This window comes from Stigmatopora argus, chromosome 24 (assembly GCF_051989625.1).
Source record: "Stigmatopora argus isolate UIUO_Sarg chromosome 24, RoL_Sarg_1.0, whole genome shotgun sequence".
In the NCBI taxonomy this organism is placed as follows: Eukaryota; Metazoa; Chordata; class Actinopteri; order Syngnathiformes; family Syngnathidae; genus Stigmatopora; species Stigmatopora argus.
In genome coordinates this window covers 3,415,596-3,435,665 of record NC_135410.1, presented here as the reverse complement: position 1 = coordinate 3,435,665, position 20,070 = coordinate 3,415,596, and the positions used below count along the sequence as shown (strand labels likewise).

The window sequence follows — 20,070 nt, the reverse complement described above, 5'->3', positions numbered from 1 at the left end:
CGTCGGAGTGCCCCTGTGTTCAACAAAGAAATATTGCACTCCCCACTTTTCTTGAAACTGTCTGTGCTCATCAACGACCTTTCTCTTCACGCCAGGCTTTGAAAGAGACATCTCTGGGGCTCTGTAATATGTTTTTCCACTTGGAATGAGTCTCGGGTTGATCTTTCACGTTCAGTCGCGCGGGTTTGTGGAGCATGCGCACTTTCGCTCTCCGTTTCGCTCGCGAAGATGGCTACACTGACACAGGCTGGATCACGGATCATAGCGCCTCATTCAGTTGTATGCTGAGAGCAGCGGAGGAGTGTGCGCGCCGAGCGGAGTGATCGGCTTAACGGCTTCTCCTCCGCCCAGCTGATTGGAGGAATGAATGAGTGAGTGAGCGAGGCACTGGACAGCCCGGCCGATGTCCCGCCCTCCAGAGACGTATACCTCACCGTGATTGGTTCATTCAGCTCCGAACACAACAAGTGTCATTCATATCAATCTTACGGGCCGCACGAACATTAATCTTTCATATTAAGACGGGGGCCGCAAATTATCATCCCGAGGGCCGCAGTTGGCCCGCGGGCCGCAAGTTTGAGACCCCTGCTCTACTCCAAGACTCAAGTTGTGCGAGAGGCAGTCTTTGATCTATTAGTTTAGTTTATCTTAGCGAATTCTGGACATTACATTACTACATTTTTGACCCACTCAGCCATGCCTCCGCTGTTTTACACAAAGGATCAGCTGTTAGCGCTACGCAACACCTGGATTCCCCGGGACCTGGACCTCCCCGCGGAGTTAAAGAGGAAGAGAAGAGGATGCAGAGCTGGACGAACATGTCAGGAGAGAAAGCGACGCTTCAGACCCAGCATTCCTTCTATTATTATGGGGAACGTAAGATATCTCCCCAATAAGATGGAAGAGCTAACGGTGCTTACCAAACAACAACAACAATATCGGAAAATCTGCATTATGTGCTTCACGGAGACCTGGCTGAATGAACTAATACCAGACTCTCTCGTCTCCTTGGATGGCTTTCAGCTGGTGAGGGTGGACAGAGATGCTGAGGAGAGCGGTAGGAAGAAAGGTGGGGGACTAGCTGTTTTTTATTAATAGTTAATGGTGCAGCCCCGGGCATATTACTGTGAAGGAGCAACTTTGCACTCGAGATATCGAGCTAGTAGCTGTTAGCTTCAGGCCGTTTTACATCCCCTGGGAGTGCTCGCACGTTATCGTAATAACTGCGTATATACCTCCCTCGGCCGATGCGGCAGTCGCTCGCGAGATGCTTCGCGCCACTGTGTCCCGGCTGCAGACGTCACACCCCCAGTCTCTCCTTCTTATCTCTGGTGATTTTAACCAGGCTCCCTTGGCTTCTACTCTCCCCACCTTCACTCAGTATGTGAAGTGCCACACCAGGGAACAAAAAACTCTAGACCTGCTCTATGCCAACACAAAGGAGGCATACAGCTCAGTCCCCCTCCCACCATTGGGCCGCTCAGACCACAACCTGGTCCATCTGATCCCTACCTACATCCCTATGGTGAGGAAAATAAAACCTACCACGAGGATCATACAAAGATGGACCGAGGAGACCAGCATGGTACTGAGGGACTGTTTTGAGACCACTCACTGGGAGGTGCTGTGCAATTCACATGGGAAAGCCATTGACAGCTTGACTCACTGCATCACAGATTATATTAACTTTTGTGTTGAGAACATTGTACCCTCCAAGAAGGTCCGTTGTTTGTCCAACAATAAGCCGTGGGTCACCAGGGATCCAAGGGCCCTCCTGAACAAGAAGAAGAGGGCTTTTAGGTCTGGGGAGAAGGAGAGTCTGAAAATGGTCCAGAAGGAGCTGAAGAGAGAGATGAGGAAGGGAAAGACCATCTACAGGAGTAAGCTAGAGAACCAACTCCAGAGAGGCAACACCAAAGAGGTCTGGATGAGCTTGATGACCATTTCGGGCCATGGAGGCAACAGTGAGAGAGACCCGGAGTCCGGAGACAGGGAGTGGGCCAATGAACTGAATCAGTTCTTTAACAGATTCAGTCCTGCCCCACTCCCCTGACCCCCCAGACCAGAAGCAACTCTCCCCCCTAGTTCTCCTCCTCCTCTTCCTCCCCCTCTTCCACCGGTCTCTGCATTACTGTCGATCAGGTGACAAAACAGCTAAAGAAGATCGAGGCAAGGAAGGCTACGGGTCCAGACAGCCTCACCTCCAGACTACTGAGAGAGTGTGCGGATCAGCTTGTCAAAGTGATTCTGCATATTTTCAACCTCAGCCTCAGTCTGCAGAAGGTCCCCACCTTGTGGGAAACTTCTGTTTTTGTCCCAGTTCCAAAGACTGCGAACCCCAGGGAGCCAAACCACTTCAGGCCGGTAGCATTAGCCTCTCACCTGATCAAGACATTGGAGAGAATCATCCTCAATCACCTCAGCCCCCTGATGAATGCAGAGCTGGACCCTCTGCAGTTCGCCTATCGTCCAGGCATTGGTGTGGAAGATGCTACCACCTACCTGATGCACAGGTCTCTTTCACACCTGGAGAACACCAGAAGCACGGTGAGAATGATGTTTTTTGACCTCTCCAGTGCGTCCAACACCATTCAGCCGGTCCTACTGAGAGGGAACTGGAAGAGGCTGGAGTAAGTAACCACTTAGCCGCATGAATCATAAACTTCCTCAGTGACAGACCACAATATGTGAGACTTCAGGAATGTACATCTGATGTGGTAGCTTGCAGCACGGGGCCCCGCAAGGCACGGTGCTCTCCCCACTCCTCTTCTCCCTCTACACATCAGACTTCAAACATAATACAGACAACTGCCACCTCCAGAAGTTCTCTGACGACACCGCTATTGTTGGACGAGTGACGGACGGGAACAACCTGGAGTACAGGGGAGTCATCACAGCCTTTGTTGACTGGTGTAGGCAAAACCACCTCTACATCAACACCAGTAAGCCAAAGGAAACGGTCATCGATTTTCGGAGGAATCCTCAACAGACCACTCAGGTGAACATCCAGGGTACAGACATTGAAATCATGGAGAATTTTAAGTACCTGGGTGTTCACCTCAACAACAAACTAGACTGGTTCACAAACATAGATGCCCTGTATAAAAGGGGCCAGAGCCGCCTCTACCTACTGAGGAGTCTACAGTCCTTTGGAGTGTGCCGGACACTGCTGAGGACATTTTACGACACTGTGGTGGCATCTATAGTGTTTTATGCAGTGGTCTGTTGGGGATGCGGGAGCACGGAGAGGGACAGGAACAGGCTAAATAAGCTGGTCAGGAGGGCCAGCTCTGTTCTGGGCTGTCCTTTGGACTCTGTGGAGGAAGTGGGAGAGCGGTGGATGCTGACCAGGATGATGTCCATCATGGACAGCACCTCCCACCCCCTGCATGAGTCTGTGGAGTCCCTCCTAAGCTCTTTTAGCAATAGACTACGGCACCCTCATTGCAGGAAGGAGCGCTTCCGCAGATCCTTCCTCCCATCAGCTGTCAGGCTCTTTAACTAAAAAAATGGCTGGGTGTTAAGACCTACCGTAGGCATGCATGTACATCCATGTGTATGTATGCATATATGTGCTTGTGTGTGTGTATGTATATGTATAGGTGTATGCACATGTATGTGTATATGTATGTATATCTATACAGTGGTACCTCGTCATACGGCCGCTCGTCATACAAAATTCTCGTCTTACGAGGGAAATTTCGATCGAATAATTCGCCTGTCATGCGATCAAAATTTCGTGATGCGACCAAGCCAGGTCTTTTTTGCATATCTTTCGTGTATAACAATATCTACGAGCACGGAACGATTAATTCAGACGAGTTTCTCATCCGACCAGGAAACCCACAACAGGCGGGCAAAAAGAGGGCTTTCTGTGTAATGAAATATACTCGTGCACACAACACCCATAGGCAATGGCAACCTTTCTCAGAATAAAACTTCATTACCCACAATCAATACGTGGGTAAGCTCAACTATTGTATTTCCTGTTATTCTTGCTAAGGAAAGATGCTCCCGCGATCGTTCTTTAAAGACTATTTCTCGTTGGCAAGTGGTCGTGCGTTATCCTATTGTGATGACATTTGTATGCGACATTATCGAAATATTTTGAAGGGTAGACAAAAACAAACAACTCTTGATGCGTTCGTTTTGAAGACTTCGGCGGAGCGGCCAGGTGGTGTCAACCCGTAGAACTACGTAAGGTAAAACAGATTACAACAAATTAAGAATTTAGTTTTGTTTGAAGTTACATTAAACGTTTAGTGTCTGTATATAGTTATCCAAGTTAATTTAAATTTGTTTGTTCGTTTACGAGTGCATTGTTGCCGTGGATAAAGCCCCCCCGAACACCCCCCCCCCCCCCGCCTCCGTGTATGCCGCTGTCTCTACCCTCCGCGAAATGTGTCTAATTTTACTCCTATTAAACACATTATTACTATCAAACCACTCGTTATTTATTACTTTGTCAATATATGGCGAATTATAAGAAATAAAAAAAAATTTCAATCCAATATCCTGTTTTTTTTTTTTTTTTCAGAGAGTTGGAACAAATTAATTTGTTTCCCATTCATTTCAATGGGAAACTTCCGCTCGAGTTACGAGAATCTTGTCATACGAGCTCAGTCCCGGAACGGATTAAGCTCGTATCTCGAGGTACCACTGTATATACTTCAGTGACACGCTTATTTATTTATATATTTATTCATGTATTTATTTATTAACTTATTACCTATCTATTTATGTCTAAAATGCCTTTCCTACTTCTGCATCCTCACCCTCTTGCTACTGTGACAACGAAATTTCCTGAATACGGGATGAATAAAGTTATCCATTCCAATCCAAACTGTTGCCAATATGTCATAATATTGTCAATTTTCTCATCCCTTCTTCTCTAAACAACTAATCTCTCATGGTAAAGTATTTTGAACAAACCAACCATTCAAAAACAGTATTTACAATCTTTTATCCTCCAAAAGCTAGTTTTCTTTATTTATGAGCCCTTCAAAATCAACAAATTGGTCAAAAATGGCTATCTTGCTCTATTCCCAATTTTGAAGCCAAACAAACCAATCTTTTATCAAATTGCACATCACCTTGAAAGATATTCTTGTGTAAAATCCGAAAGTAACCGCAGAACCCTGCATTTCCTGCAGACCATGGTTTGCTCTTATTCTGAAATTTTCGTTCAAAGGAAGCACGCTCTTTGCCGCTAACTGTGAGCTTTAGACTCGCTGCAAAAGCAGGATTACTCCTCTCACACACACATCTTATCTGTCACAAATGTCTTGTTTTGCTCTGTTTACAAATGCCTCCCCAGCAAGGTATGTTTGAAATGTCGCTTTTTAGCTGTGAATATTGCATTTTAGAGAAAACTACCATTGTCCATAATAAGTTAAATCTTCATCCGGTATCCAACCACATAACACAATTTGCCGAGACCCCATAATCTCAAAATATACTGCAAGCACAACTAACCCATAGCAAAAATGATTTTTTTTGCACACAAGTTTGCTTCAGCAACCCCAAGGGCCAATTGATGTAATGTCTTCATGGAAGGGATCCAAATTATTTAGTAGCTTGTGCGGGTCGGGCACAAAAGGTACACGCTGAATGACTGCATATAATCAAGCCCTTTTTCTAACTCCGTCCAATCGGTCGCCCCCTTTGCATGTAAGAAGTCACGTAGCACTTCCCCCCCTCTCATCGTATGCCTTGTATAGTACAATGTGTGGAATTGACCATTCAAGAAAAAGGGGTTTCAACCTCTCAGAACACTCACCCCCCCACAACTGTAGACATACCATCTGCATACAGGTAGTCTACCTCAACCTCAGCCGGAGTGGCCCAAGCTAATTTTTTCTCATAGGCCTCATCAGGCCCCTTAGTCATTTTGCACCACATTTCAATCAAATTAGCAGCCGCAGTTAACAGGATGCTCCTCACGGCAGTCGGTGTATTATTTGGCAAATCTTGAGTATAATAAAAGAACGCAGGTTGGCAACCCTGCAAAATATTTAATTGGCCGTTCTGGATCTCTTTTCGTCTTTTAACCACCATATTCCCGCTAGCGTAGGGGACCAAAGCCAGGCCAAGCTGCAATAGGTCATCTCTTCCCAGTAAATTGACAGGACATTCAGGTACTACTAACACAGACATTTTACACGTCTCTCCATCCGGATCACTTATCCCAACCGGAACGGTTTCCGAAATGGCGGTAACCTGACCACCTGCCGTTGTCACAAAGACCCTCCGCTTTGTACGCCTAGCACCTGGAGTATCCATTTTTATTGCAGTTTTACAAGCTCCACAAAAAAATCTAATCGTATTTCAATCATGAACAATGTGATCTCAGGTTTAACCATATCAAATGCCAGTATTTCCGCTAAATTTAGCTCAACATCTTCATATTGAAAGTCTTCGTTCAATTCATTTTGAGGAGGCATGCCGGCTCGTCATGCCGATTTTAGAGGCCTTCTTGTTTAGGCAATCACGCGATATACGCCCCAATTCTCCACAAACCCCAGCAGGCAGCATTTTTGAAAACTCGATTTCCGTTTAACCTCCTCATTTCTTTTCTCCCATTCTCTTGGGTAACATTCCAACGCCCCCGCCACCTATCTTGGTAACAAAATTATCCTTCAGTCGAGGAGACCCCCCTATTCTTTTTCACCCACCGGACCGTCTCATAATCCTCATTTCTGTTGAACAAAATAGCATGTTCTGCTTTTCCAGCCGCCTTGCTCTTATCAACATGCTCATTCCCACTGCGGTCAACTTTCTTTGCATTTCCATCACACTTTGTTTTGCCATCAAAAAACAATAATTGGTATCATCATATCCATCCTTCTCCATTTTATATAGATCACCCCTCCGCTTAGTGCACATTTTATCCTGCAGGTCTACTATTTATATGTATATTAAGATGGCCAGCAAACTCATATTTGTTTATCCATAAGTTAAGGTGCTTAACCGTTGAAGCGCTTGGATTTTCGACAAATTTCCAATCTTTACACGGCAGCCGCTGCTTCGGATCGTCTTCACTAGCCGCCTTGCTATTCGATCTCCCCATTTTGAAACAGGTGTGTAATCAGGTTAATAATTTCCCCGTTATTTTTATTTCTCCTTCGACTTTCGTTTGTTTTCCTTAGGTTATCATTACACGCGCAGCACACAAGTATACTCTCGGAGCTTAAGTACCGACCGTCTTAAGTACAGGACACCGACGCCCTTCAGTTTTATAGACTAATACTCTGTCTTTTCACCTGTTGGGGACTAGTATTTTCAGGGTTTTACTGTCGCTGTCCTCCCGGATGCGATCTTATCAATTTCTCTCACAAATAGACCCTCACATGAATGCTTCCCCCACATTCGGAAACTCCTCACGAATGCAAACATTCACGCGGACTTACCCGAGATGTCTTCAAGTCTTTTAGGCTGAGTCTAAAACCGTCGGGAACCCAGGCGCTCAGCTGACTTCCAGCCTGCAAAGGGTCTTAGATGCCGTGGCCACGGTCTTTCTCAGATGTCGACTCAGCGCCTGGATTCCTTCGGTATATTGACTCCCAGGCTCGTAGGACCAATATGATAGTTTCACCAATAGGCATTCCCATATGCACACATAAATAAAGAGATAAGACGATCTGGGTTTTTCTTGTAAGGAGAAATCGAACCTTTCAGGTCTCGACCCAGGTTCGTTCTGGCGTCACACGCTTCTTTTCCTTGTTTATTAACTTCAAGGACCCTAGTTACAATGGACGTCTCAACTCTCAAGGGAGGGGTGGGAAACAGAAGTGAGACGTCAAATAGTCAAAACAAATGAAGGTCATGTGCAGCTGAAGGATCTTCTCCACACTGCAGCAGTCCAAGTGGATTCGGCTTCCCTTTTGTTTAGTCTAAGGAGCAAAGCATTTACTTCGTTGCAAGCAGGCATTTTAGATGTAGTAAGCAAAGCACTTTTTTCATTGCATGCAAATATATAATAATGTAAGACTAATAAACCTAACAGGAAACACAATGGATCCAAAGCAAGCCGGTGCAATGAAGGTAGTGCGAAGAAAAGGCGGACTTGGGCTAAAACTCCCATTAACCCAGGGGTGAGCAAATTATTCCACAAAGGGGTGCTGTGGGTGTGGGTTTTCATTTCAATCCATAAAGAGGACACCTTTTCACCAATCTGGTGTCCTACAAGTTCAATCAGTAGAATGCAGTCAGGTGCTCCTTGTTTTCTGCAGAAATCTCATTCATTAAAGTGTCTGTGCTGGATCGGTTTGACAAAAACCCGCACCCACAGCAGCCCTGCAGGACCCCTTTGCCCACTCCTGGATTAACCTGTTTTTTGGATTTATATCAAGCGGAGATGACCTATTTTCATTGAGTACAGTATTTAAAGTATTTGCAATTTTTTATACATGGATTATATTTAAATATTAATACATTACGGTCTTTGCATATGCTTATAGCTGTAATATTTAATAAATACACCATGATTATTGTGCTTCTGTACTTTAATTTTTGTATAGGCGCAAAAGCATCTAGTATGGTAGTAATAATAGGGGTGATCCTACTTTGTGGTTTTTCGACTTTCGCGGCCATGTCTGGTCTACATTATTTACAATATCTGAAGGATTAATGTATACTTTGTGTGATGTGTCACCATATTTTTATAAGGGGAGAAATAAAAACCTTTTCACGTTCGTCTTTTCGCAGTACAAATGTCTTTATCCCACTTCTGACACGATGTTGTTCATTTTTTTTAGGGTCTTAAAAGATTGCAGCAGCGCAGCACCTTCGCAAACGATCACATTAAATCGTCCAATAAGTGAAGGGAAGTCTTATAAAATAGCTCTCCTTTTGTGTGGCTGTTAATGACGTCTTTTTTTCATATCCATTTTTATGGAACTGTAAATAATCTTACCATGTTTTTAAGTTTATTGTGTTATTGGTCCTTGCCAAAATGGAAAACCTTATACAATGATAGGCACGGGCCAGAAAGCTGTGACGACACTGGGCTTTGACTTGTGCCTGCACCAGCTGGTATTTTAAACCCACCTAAAACAAAATAATGAGACAGAAAGGACATTTGCCTGTAACTCAGAGATTCAGAAAGGACTTGTTCTTATGCCCATGTTTTCAGGCTTTATTTTCAAAAACAATTAATCTATTTGGAAGTAAATAAACAAATTGACCTTACAGCCCACCAACTGTTGATGTACAGGTAGGTGATTTTCCTTGCTTGGCATTGCTGCACGTTGCACCTCCTCCAGTGCCCACGGGTCAGCAGCAGGGTCATCAGCCAGGAACCACCGTTCATTGATGTTTCGCTCCTTTAATCCTGGAACATGTCCTATTGGCGGAGCAGTGACAGAGACGTCTCCCTGTCACCCCTGCAACTGATAGCTGTTGTCTCCTGAAGCCGTTGTTGGGGTTAACTGTTGTTAGCTCCGTCCTTCCTCCTAAGCCAGAGCCTAAAGCTGCCTTTCTCTGCCTCTTCTGCCAGCTCTTTTATGGCCTTCCTCAGGCTGCCTCCAGACACCCCTGCGTCCCTTATTACCGTATTTTCACGCCTATTTGGCACATCGTTTCTTACGCCACAGTGTCAGTAACGTGTGCTATTTCTGTATTTTAGACACAAAGCACACACTATTTCATTAGACGCATATATATTATATATTTCATATGGATTAAGATCGAAACGCGATAGCGCTGGCTACCGGAAGCAGCTTATTTCCGGGTTCCGGTGCGCAGTGACTGCTGGGAAATATAGTTCTTGGGCGCTACAGCCACACGCTAAAAACACGCTTTAAAAAGGCAACTGAAGCAAAACTGAGTTCGGCAGTGCTTTATTTGGACATTTTACAATTTACTCAAGTCATCATCACCTTCAAATCCCTCAAACTCCTCATCTTCTGTGTCAGAATTAAACAATTGCCCGAACGAGCCTTCCAAATAGCCGGGTCCCCCCCTCTTTTCGTTATCAGAGTCACCGTCATTTCCATGTGGCTCCTTAGAAATTATGCCGGCTTTGGCAAAAGCTCGAACAACCGTGCAAGCAGACACGTTCGCCCAGGCGGCAAAGATCCATTGACAAATCGTAGCGTAAGAAGCCCGGCGCTGCCTGCCACTTTTCGTGAAGCCGTGTTCGCCAGCGATCATCCACTGCTCCCACGCCGCTCGTAACTTTGGTTTGAAAGCCCGGTTGATGCCGATGTCCAGCGGCTGTAATTCTTTGGTCAAGCCTCCGGGAATGACGGCAAGCTCTGAGTTCATTTTCATGATCTGGTTTTTAACTGTTGCTGTGAGATGAGCACGCATGGAGTCGCAAATCAAAACAGACGGCGAGCTGTGAAAAAATCCATCTGGTCGCTTGACATAAATGTCACGTAACCATTCTCGCATTTTCTCCTTATCCATCCAGCCTTTTGGATTCACCTTCGCGATGACGCCGGCTGGAAACTTTTCTTTAGGCAGAGTCTTTCGCTTGAAGATCACCATTGGTGGTAGCTTCTGCCCATTAGCATGGCAATCGAGAATGACAGTAAAAGCCGACTTCTCGGTCACCGTTGTTCGTATCGCCACCGTGCTGGTCCCCTTTCTCTCGACAGTGTGGTTCATCGGGATGTCGAAAGTCAGCGGCACCTCGTCCATGTTGGTAATGTGGTTTGGCTGTATAAGTTTGTCGGCAATCAGCTTGGAGCAGTAGGTGCGGAAAGCATCTAGCTTGTCAATGTAGTCCGCCGGGAGTTGCTGCGCCACGGTTGTCCTCACTCTGATCGCCAGATGATGCCGTTTCATAAAACGAAAGCACCACGACGGTCCTCCTTCGAAATGTTCAAGTTTCAAATCCTCCGCGAGCGCTTTTGCCTTCAGTCGAATGGTGACTGTGGAGACGTTTCTCCCAGCTGCTCTCAAGTCAAGAATGCTGCTCTCGTCTTGTCGGCGCCGCGAGCGCCCCCGCTCGGCGTCGCTCAGCGCCGCTCGAGCACCGAGCGCCCCCGCTCGGCGTCGCTCAGCGCCGCTCGAGCACCGAGCGCCCCCGCTCGGCGTCGCTCAGCGCCGCTCGAGCGCTGAGCGCCCCCGCTCGGCGTCGCTCAGCGCCGCTCGAGCGCTCCTGCTCGGCGCCGCTTGGCGGCGCTCGGCGCTCACAAAAGGCGCTCTGCATTAAAAGGCGCCCTGTCTATTTTGGAGAATTTATTTTGACTTTTTTTTTACTTTTATGCGCGCCTTATAGGTGTGAAAATACGGTAATTGAATTTTTGTGTCTTTATCAATGATCTGCTGTCGGTTTGTTTTTTAGCAAACAGTAACACTTTTAAAAACTCAAAGATTTCTATTAGAGCTGGGTGATAAAATGATAACGATAATTATCGTGAAATGTTTGTCAACATAATATTAAAAACTGAATAAGAATTCGATAATTCTAAACTGCAATTACACCACCCGACCACCACAGGGAACGGGGTGCTCTTGCCACCTGAACGCTAGTTCAAGACCAGAGGTTCTTAACCATGTTGGATCTACCGAACCCCACCAGTTTCATATGCGCATTCACCGAAACCTACTTTAGTGTAAAATAATATATGATTTTTTCAAATTCAAGATAGTCAAGCGGGGCATGTTATCATGAATATACACGGAGAGTCGATGTGTCTTGACCTACGCGGCAGAGGCTCCACCGAACACCTGAGACCGACTCACCGAACCCCTAGGGATCGATTGAACCCAGGTTAAGAACTACTGTTCTAGACCAATGCTCAGAAGAAGAAGACAATTATGAGGAAATGTGTTTTTAGCATCTAAGCAACAGAGGCTAACACGGAGCATTAACGCAAAAGGACAATAACACGACCAAAATAAGCGATTATGAGATGCAGGACAACACCAAGCCGACGCACTAAAAGATCCAAGTGAATTTTTCCTGGCTTTTTCTTTCCTCTATTTTTAATGCCTCATAAATACACAAAGAGCAGCCTTACTGAAAATGTCCTTAACTCACTGTCCTCATTTGAGGACATCCTGTAATATCTTTCTTACTTGATATCAATGTGTTTCTCCATTTTATGTAAATGGTCTGAAAATGTTGCAAAAAATCTAAAACTTGTTATCTTGGGTGAAAATGGGTTCATCCAACTATTTTATTTTTTTGTGAATGGTCATATGTGAGTTACATTTCCAAATCAAATCAAAAGCCTTTAGAGCCCTGATGGCTGTGGGGAAAAACTGTCCCGAAGTATATTTGTTGGTGTTTTGTGAGACCTGTAGCGTCTGCCAGAGGGCAGCAGCTGGAACTGGTTGTGACCAGCATGGTATGGGTCCCTTAAAATGTTCCCGCCGGCTCTGCTGATGTAGCGAGGGCTGGCAATGTCATCCAGTGAGGGCAGAGAGCAGCCGATGATCTGCTGGGCAGTGTTGATCACTCTCCGCATGGCTTTTCTGTCTGCTGCTGTGCTTCCAGCGTACCACACTGTAATGCAGTATGCCAGGATGCTCTCCACAGTGGCTCTATAGAATGTTACCAGAAGCTTAGTTACGCCGTTTCTTTTTGTGAGGCTGAAAAATATTTGCTTGCCAATGGTGATGATGTCTTCAGTTGATATTTTTTTATTTCTTATTGCACAGCAACTTTTGGTTTGAAGACAAATTCATAAAAATAAAGACCTGTCAAAATTTCTGCATGTTTTATTCTTTACTTTTCATAGTGTAAAAAGGCAGTACACAACAGAACAGCAAAAATACTTATACTCATCAAATCATCATATTTCATATTCTCTTTTCTTCTAAAGTAAGGTAACAGTTACTTTCATATTTAAATGAGGAAATTCATTTATTACCTATTTTTATTTAAGTTTGAAGTTTCAAATCTGAAACAAAAAATATGTGATAGTTATCGTGATGATTATCGATATCGACTGATAATTTTTGCCATATCGCCCAACTCAAATTTATTGATTTACACAATAGAGATATAGCGCCATTGATTTCAGGTCACCTAAGAGCCATACATTCTGATAATCATTAATCAAGTCTATCATCCAATGAAAACTGAAAAACCATCAACGCTAAATTCCATTGTTTAAAAAAAGCTTTTTTTTAGCACATCTAAATTTTAGACAAAGTATTTAAACATCCACAAAAAACAGAGCTACTGGCAGTAAAAATCTTATCATATACTTGTATGTCCAGAACAAAGTATCTAGGGATTTTCTTTCTTTACAGTATTAATCTTGCATTCTTTAATGATAAAATGTTGATGCACTTACAGTTACCCAAATTCCTCATTAATTACAGCAATTTCTCAAATTCTAATTTTTACATTTGAAAACATGGAAATGCCATTTTCCCTCTCCCTTTTTACATAGGTCTCTTTTACAAAAGGTCATCTTCATGTTTTAATGCCATCAATAAAACATGCAACATCATTTAGGGATGGATGTGTCTTCAATTCCTTTGATCTCAAACAATCAGTCCCCTCTCAAACTGCAAATTTTTGCACACTTTGAAAAAGGGTTCAACAGAGAGGCCACATCGACTCCTAAGTGCAGTAAAGAAAGCCCCAGTGGCCCATAAGATGATGTCAACAAAAGAATAGCAAGGAACATTTATTCGGGTACAGTGAAACAATGCTTATTAAGGTTGAACTGAAAGAACACTTTCTATTGAAAGCATACCTGTCAACCTCTGCCGATAACTGCACTTATAAATGATTATGATTCCCCTAATAAACCCCCAAAAAACCTTACAAACACCGTACGAGTCGTACGGTGTTTGTAAGTTTTTTTGGGGGTTTATAAGGGGAATCATAATCATTTATAAGTGCAGTTATCGGCAGAGGTTGACAGGTATGTGAAAGGTAAATACATCTTGATAGGCGCAAATCTATAATTGGAGGTAGTTAAATGGAATCGTTTCCTTCAGAGAAGGCCTCACAAATAGAGGGACCAACAAGATTATTGTGCCAAATACATGACAGAAATTCTGCTTAGAACAGAAATGGTGTTATTATAGCTTAAAGAAATGAAAAGTATCACAGTAAGTTTTCATAAATATGTACTCTTTCTTCCTCATTGTACCCCTGCTAAGATTTTTGCTGCATTTTGTTTAGGATTGAAAGTTACAGAACTGATGCAAACTGTTGAGTGCACATTCTTGGAACCAGTTACAATGGAGGCATCACTGACAGAGCAACAGCTTGGCCTCCGACAGGCGGAGGACCGCCTTAGCAGAGATTATATCCACAGACTTTTAAAGGTATGAAAATTTGATTTTGTTTTTTTCATTAATGCCAAAATTCAAATATAAAATATGATCGAATTGCTTTTCACTTGTAAGGGGAATTTTCATTCATGTTAAGACTTTGTGCAAGTTATCTATTTACTCATCTTTGTTTTCACAGCAATCCCCGGAATACTTAAAATGTCAATACATATGCAAACTCTGTTCCGTTCATATTGAGCACATTCAAGCGGCACATAAACACATAAAGGAGAAGAGACACAAGAAGAACATTCTGGTAGGTAAAGAAAACAATTGTATACCGAATGTGTTTGATTCTTATACTGGGTGCACAAGAATGACAAAGGAAGTCAAATTTAAAATGAATTGTAAAGTGGTGGCAAGCAGTGAAAAGTCCATTGTATTATGGATCTTGTCTTGTTCATGCAAGATGTCGGATGGGGCAAAGCAATATGGAAACACAAACTGCAGTTATTTAAACCGGGAGTGCAGAATTGTTAGGCAAATGAGTATTTTGGTCACATCATCCTCTTTATGCATGTTTTCTTACTCACAGCTGTATAGGCTTGAAAGCCTACTACCAATTACAGTGGGGCAAATAAGTATTTAGTCAACCACCAATTGTGCAAGTTATCTAAAGTTAACTCTAATCTTTTCAAGTAGGAGAACTTGCACAATTGGTGGTTGACTAAATACTTATTTGCCCCACTGTATGTACTGCTAAATTAATTGATATGACTAAAGTAAACAATACATTATTTTTCATCAATTTAATTTTCTACAAATAATAGTTTTCCAAGCCGTGATGCTGACCGTTTTCATGCACTGAAAATGCATTACTAATGTCCACTACAGTTAATACAGAAGCATCTGGCCTCAAATTATTATTTTTTTTAGGTTAGGTTAGAACTTTAGTTCATCCCGAATTCGGGTAATTTCTTGGTTGCAGTAGCAAGACAGACACAAGACACACAAGACATTGTAGACCTGGGTAAAAAACTAAATACCAAAATGCAATAAAAAAAGACAGAAAAGCAGCAAAAACACAAAACGAGGAAGAGCGGACGGAGCTACCGGTACCGGCTGCCACTTGAGCGGCGCCATCTTGATTGCAGTAGCAAAAACAGATACAGACACAAGTAAAGACGTTGTAGAGTTGGATAAAACTGGAACCACACACAGGAAGTCTTCCGCAAGACGGGGAACTTCTGCAGACTGTGACCGAGGTTGAAAATATGCAGTCACTCTTCCAAGCTTATCCACACAGTCCCTTAGTAGTCTGTGACTGAAGAATCAACAGTAGCAGAGTACAACTCCTCGACTCCGTTTCCGGCCTGGTAAGTGATAGGTTCACCAATGGGTATTTCCAAATACACCTTAAAATAAAAAAGACATCTGACTCATAGCTGGGTTCTTGCAAGAGAGAATCGATCCTGACGCGTCTCTGTCTCAGATCATTCTGATGACTCGATGTCTCTTGCTAATTTATTTCATAAGATTCACAACATTCATCTCAGTTCTCAAAACAATTGTAGTATTGTATTTTTTTTCCATTAGTGCTGAGTCCTAGTGGCAAGCGGAAAACAGGGGAGTGGCTCCCGTTTGCAAGTTTCAGCGTGTATTTTCCAATTTTTATGAACTTAAATATATATATTCAGTGCCGACTCCTAATAGCAAGCGGAAGATAGGGAAGTGGCTTCCGCTTGCGAGTTTCAGCGTGGATTTTCACATTTTTATGAAAGAAAGTTCGCAACTGGAAGACAGACGAAATGGCGGTGGAGAATGGCCAAAGTCAGGGTACTGCCTCCTCTTCTGCGCTGAAATGATTAGTTCTTAGCACCAACCATACCACAGAAGAAAGAAAATTATAAATACCACTACGAACACACGGCCCGGTCTTTCCTGTTCCCTGCGTGTAGCGTTTAGGATTGGTACGGAGAGTGAATTCCAGCTTTCTTTGTTTGGATTTTACAATTATAGACCACCACGAAAAATGGCACCCAAGCATCCAGGACCAACCAAGGCTTCATTTGAGGCAAAGAAAAAACGGAAGATGATGACTGGCTGAAAAAGTTGCTCAACATGATGGGGGCGGGGAAAAAATATGTCGATGTCGCGCGCCATTCAATAAATCTACCGTACGGTACATAAACAAAGAAGAGACCATCATTCATAAGACAGCCAAACTTTCCTTTACAAGGGAAACCAAGTGCGTGGCAACCACAAGGAATAAAACCCTCGTCAAAATGGAGAATGCCCTTTCAGTCTGGGTCTCGGAATGTAGGGCGAAAGACATTCCTCTGGATACCAACACGTATGATAGCTTAGATCCTGACAAAGACCCTGAATGCGAGCCTCAGCCAAGCACCAGTGCCGCGATTGAGCCTTGTGAATTTTCAGCCAGCAAGGGTTGGTTCGAAAAGTTCAAAAAGAGGCATGGTTTACACAGTGGTTCGCTGTATGGTATAGAATGAATCAGCACACTTTTACTGCTTAGGAGCAAGAAATCTGTCCGGACGCCGGGTCCCCTCTCTTCGTTCTCAGAGTCACCGTCATTGCCATGTGGCTCCACAGAGATAATGCCGGCTTTGGCAAAAGCTCGAACAACCGTGCTAGCAGACACGTTCGCCCAGGCGGCCACAATCCATTCGCAAATCGTAGCGTAACTAGCTGCCTTCTACTCTTCGTGAAGCTGTGTTCGCCAGCTACCATCCATGCTTTTGGTCATGTAGCAGGAGATCTGGAGGGGCCCTTGTAAGCAAGTTATACAACAAAATTATACGTGTTACACAACAAGTACAAGTTAGGCTATTAGCCATAATTCTACAATAGCTGCACAGAGAAGCGTCATCACGAATCAGCAAAAAGGTACGACAGGGAAGTGTTTCCTACAATAATTAGAGAGAAAGGTTATCATCCTGAGCAAGTTTTTAACATGGACGAGACTGGCCTTTTTGTGGAAGTGGATTCCTCCCTGCACATTTTTATTCAAGGATGAACTTAAAGCGCCAAGTTACTAAGTTCAAAAGGATCGCCTGACAATTATCTTGTGTGGAAATGCCGCTGGCTTCATGGTAAAGCCAGCCTTAATTTACAAGTTTAATTGTCCCCACGCTTTGAAAAACAAGAACAAAACATTGCTAGCCTGTGAGCTGGATGAGCAACAGAAAAGCCGAGGGGTTTGGTGAGTCGGTCTCGGGTTCGGTGGACCCTCTGCCACGGAGGTCAAGACACATCGACTCATCATGTCTTTACACGATAACATGCCCCCACTTGACCATCACTGGCTGCAGTTGATCACGTGACATTGCTTGGCCAATTAGTGCTGCAATGAATTTATATATCTTGAATTTGAGAAAAATCACTTTCATTTACACTAAAGTAGGGTTCGGTTAATGCGCATATGAAACTGGTGGGGTTCGGTGAATGCGCATATGAAACTGGTGGGGTTCGGTAGCTCCAACAAGATTAAGAACCACTGGATTATACAATCATCAACCTGTTTTTTTTTATTATACAATTATCAACCTGTTTTTTTAATTACACACATTAACCTGATTTTTTTGGACTATTTCAAGTGGAGAAGGACTATTTTCACTGTGAGTACAGCATTTCAAGTTTTTCATTGTTTATATATAGATTATAATTAGATATTAACACATAAGGACAGTTTTTTCCCCACATCCATCAGACATCTAAACTCGCGCTAACATACACACATTCCCTTCTGCGGCATATGAATAGATGTTTGGTTGGTGATCTGCCTCCTACTAGCTGACTTGAAGGAAGGTAAGTGGCAGACAGTGTGCGGTAATCGAGAGGTAAGCGACCTGTATCCACAACAGCGGAATGTCAAATTACAAGTCCGTAACTTACACTTATTTAGGTCTTTTGCCGATTAAACGTAGCTTATGGAGAAGCACCATCAATTTCGTCACACGCAGTTTCTGCGTGTGATGACAAGTAGGCTTTTTGTGTTGTGGTAATGACGACATGGCCTATGTCCGATTATTATTATTATTATATTATATTATTATTATTACAGTCTTTTGGTATGTTAATAGTTGTAATCAATAAATATACACTTTTTGATTAACAGACTTGTGTACTTGGTGCATAAAGCATGTATTGTGGTAGTAATAATAGGGGTGGCGACTTCGCGATAATTGAAATATCGCAAATTCGTCACCCGTATTATCACTACCACAATAGTTGCTTTTTGCGCCAAGTACACAAGTCTAATAATCAAAAGGTATATATTTATTGAATATTACAACTAGAAACATACCAAAAGACTAATGTGTTAATATATAATTATAATCTATATAAAAAAATAAAAACTTGAAATGCTGTACTTACAGTGAAAATAGTCCTTCTCCACTTGAAATAGTCCAAAAAATCAGGTGAATGTGTGTATAATGTGTCCAAAAAAAGGGATTAGTGAAATGCAATGGCCTTTTTGTTCACCTGAACTCAACCCCATAGAGAACCTGTGGTCCCTCGTGAAATTTACAAGGAGGGGTATAGTAATCCCTCAATTTTCGTGGTTAATGTACATCAGACATGGCCGCGATAAATGTAAAATCACGAAGTAGGGTCACCCCTATTTGAGTCCTAGTAGCAAGCGGAGGACGGGAGTGGAAAAAATCCACCATGTAGTGAAGCTGCGATCTTACTGTAAACAGTGCGCCTCTCTGAACAGTGTCTGGGAGGCTGTGGTTGCTGCATTCCCTTCTCCTGCGGAGCTCCTCGGAGATGTTAGATCTTTCTCATGATTATCTGACCTGGCTAAAAGCTAACATCTGCTCACGGCTGCAAAAAAATGGAGCTGTGGCTAAACGGGATGCTTGATATGGATTTAAATACTCAGAAGAAAAGCATAAAGCAGAAATCAGAAAAGCAAAGAACAAAGGTAAAATAGATAAAAACACAATGTATACAGCAGTGGTGGTCCGTGCATTTCCTATTGACGCCTTCAGCAAAAACTATTTCATGGCTATAAAACCTCTACTGCAGCTACAGCTGCGACACAAAAAATAATCAATAAATCAATTTACAAAAATGGGGTAAAATCCACTTCCTAGCAGCATTTAATGATTAAATACAAATACTGGAGCTTTTCAGACATTACAACCAGGCCAGGGGGATGATTTTCCCGGGAAAAGACAGCGATGAACGTCAATGGCGTACCGGCAAACATTGCCCGAAAATGGGGTTAAATCCAGCCGAAAACAGCATGTATTGATTAAATACAAATACTGGAGATTTTTAAACATCAGAACCGGGTCCGGAGTATCATTTCCCCGGGAAAAAGACAGCGATGAACGTTGATGCGTCCATATACGTCCATACGTGAAACGGCAACAATTGCACTAAAATGGGGTAAAATCCACTTCCTAGCAGCATTTATTGATTAAATACAAATACTGGAGCTTTTCAGACATTACAACCGGGCCAGGGGGGTGATTTCCCCGGGAAAAGACAGCGATGGATGTCAATGGCGAAACGGCAAAAATGGCACTAAAATGGGGTAAAATCCACTTCCTAGTAGCATTTAGTGATTAAATACTAATACTGGAGCTTTTCAGACATTACAACCGGGCCAGGGGGGGTGATTTTCCCGGGAAAAGACAGCAATGGACGTCCATGGCGAACCGGCAAAAATTGCACTAAAATGGGGTAAAATCCACTTCCTAGCTGCATTTATTGATTAAATACAAACACTGGAGCTTTTCAAATATCAGAACCGGGCCCGGAGGACGATTTTCCCCGGGAATTGCATACAATTGAAATATTATTTAGGAATATAGCCATATTTTACTCATCAAAATTCCTTTTAAA

The 20,070-nt window shown here is 43.2% G+C and overlaps 1 protein-coding gene across 10 annotated transcripts in view; it reads left to right on the top strand.

The window, feature by feature from the left end:
* Window positions 1–20,070, top strand: part of tut4 (terminal uridylyl transferase 4) — a 140,446-nt gene that overhangs the window by 7,619 nt on the left and 112,757 nt on the right. For all 10 annotated transcript variants that reach the window (XR_013298446.1, XR_013298447.1, XM_077594616.1 and 7 more), the window contains 2 exons: window positions 14,099–14,244; window positions 14,390–14,506. Coding sequence is in view for 8 of the 10 variants with exons in the window: in XM_077594616.1 (XP_077450742.1) it covers window positions 14,119–14,244; window positions 14,390–14,506 (243 nt within the window). In the remaining 2 variants the exon portion in view is untranslated. The remainder of the gene's footprint in view (window positions 1–14,098; window positions 14,245–14,389; window positions 14,507–20,070) is intronic.